General features: G+C 44.3%; 1 protein-coding gene across 1 annotated transcript in view; it reads right to left on the bottom strand.

Moving 5' to 3' along the window:
• Positions 1-95: 95 nt before the first annotated feature.
• Positions 96-1,387, bottom strand: part of ostn (osteocrin) — a gene marked incomplete at its 3' end in the record, with an annotated part of 6,175 nt that continues 4,883 nt past the window's right edge. The window contains 2 exon segments of the mRNA XM_017404911.3: positions 96-304; positions 502-594. Of these exon segments, the coding sequence (XP_017260400.2) occupies positions 96-304; positions 502-594 (302 nt within the window).

Raw genomic sequence — 1,387 nt, 5'->3', positions numbered from 1 at the left:
CAGGTGAGTCTAGTAACTCAGATGAGACAGGTGAGACTAGTAACTCAGGTGAGACACGTGAGACAGGTGAGACAGGTGAGTCAGGTGAGTTCTACCTCTGTCTCTTTCTGCTCTGCCTGGTCTCCATGGCGTTGATTGACAGCCGGTCCAGAGGAGCGTCGTTACCGGGGAAACTCCTTTTCCTCTTTGGCTCCATGACATCGTTCTCCATCTCCATGACGACATCCATCCGGAGCAGCTTCGCCGTTAGCTCCGCCCCAACGGTCACCTCTCCAGGACGGTGCCGGGGAGACGGGTGTACTTGCTGGAGGGGGTGAAAGTGTACAGAAATTATTCCAATCTTCAGGTGTCTGAAAATAAACTGAGGGCAGAAATTATTGGATTTATTCTGGATATTTTTACATATTTATTGTTTCAAATTCTTTTCTTTTTGATTTTATTTCTATTCTACAGAAGTTGAATCTGTGAGAAGAAGTCTTTAAACTCAGGGTTCTGTTGTACCGGATCAGGGTTCTCCTGGACCCCGTGGACGCTGTTCTGCAGCAGAATGATGGACAGCAGGAGGAAGAGCCGCTGAAAGCTGCAGAGCTGCATCTGAAACCACAGCAGACCACTGAGACACAGAAACTTTTCTCATCCTCTGCAGGGGTTAAAGGTTAACGACTGAACTGCTTTGATTGTTGCACTGAGAATGTTTCAGGTCAAATCCCTGCTGAATCCATGAAGCCAGCAAATTCACTCACAGTCTTAAAACTATTAAAGCTCCAATAATCAGGATTAAATTATAGATCTGCTGCCACGCTGCAGGGTTCGGTCAGCCTGGGGTTGCCGGTTCGAGCCTGAATCATGAGTTTGTTTGCTGTGGGAGAAACAGATGTGCTGCCGTTCTTAAACTGGATACTTAATCCAGATGTTTCTACTTGATGTTCTTCAGTGTCGACTTTAGAAACTGTCTTAAGATTTCCAGGAAAACACACAGATTGTGTCATGGCTGAATGTAAAAATAATTTATTACCTGCTGCTATGAAAGGTGGGTGATCATGTAATTACCTGTGCATGTGCGTTTGTTAGCAAAATATCTTATGACCCACTGGATGATTCTAATGAAACTATCAAAAAAGATCTGATAAATTCCTCCTGCGCTGCATGAGCCTGGAGCCGATGTCAGAGATCAGCAATCCAGGAATGAATCATCAATAATTAACAATAATTTATAATTTAATCTGAATAATCTGAACCCAGACTGGGAAGAGAAGAGACTCACAGGTGGCATGAAATTATCTTTAAAACAACCAGATAATCTGTCAGTTTTCTCAGAGAGGATTTCAAACACACACACACACCCACCCACACACACACACACACCCACCCACACACACACACACAC

The sequence above is a fragment of the Kryptolebias marmoratus genome, unplaced genomic scaffold, assembly GCF_001649575.2.
Source record: "Kryptolebias marmoratus isolate JLee-2015 unplaced genomic scaffold, ASM164957v2 Scaffold31, whole genome shotgun sequence".
NCBI lineage: Eukaryota > Metazoa > Chordata > Actinopteri > Cyprinodontiformes > Rivulidae > Kryptolebias > Kryptolebias marmoratus.
This window is presented reverse-complemented; position numbering and strand designations above follow the sequence as displayed.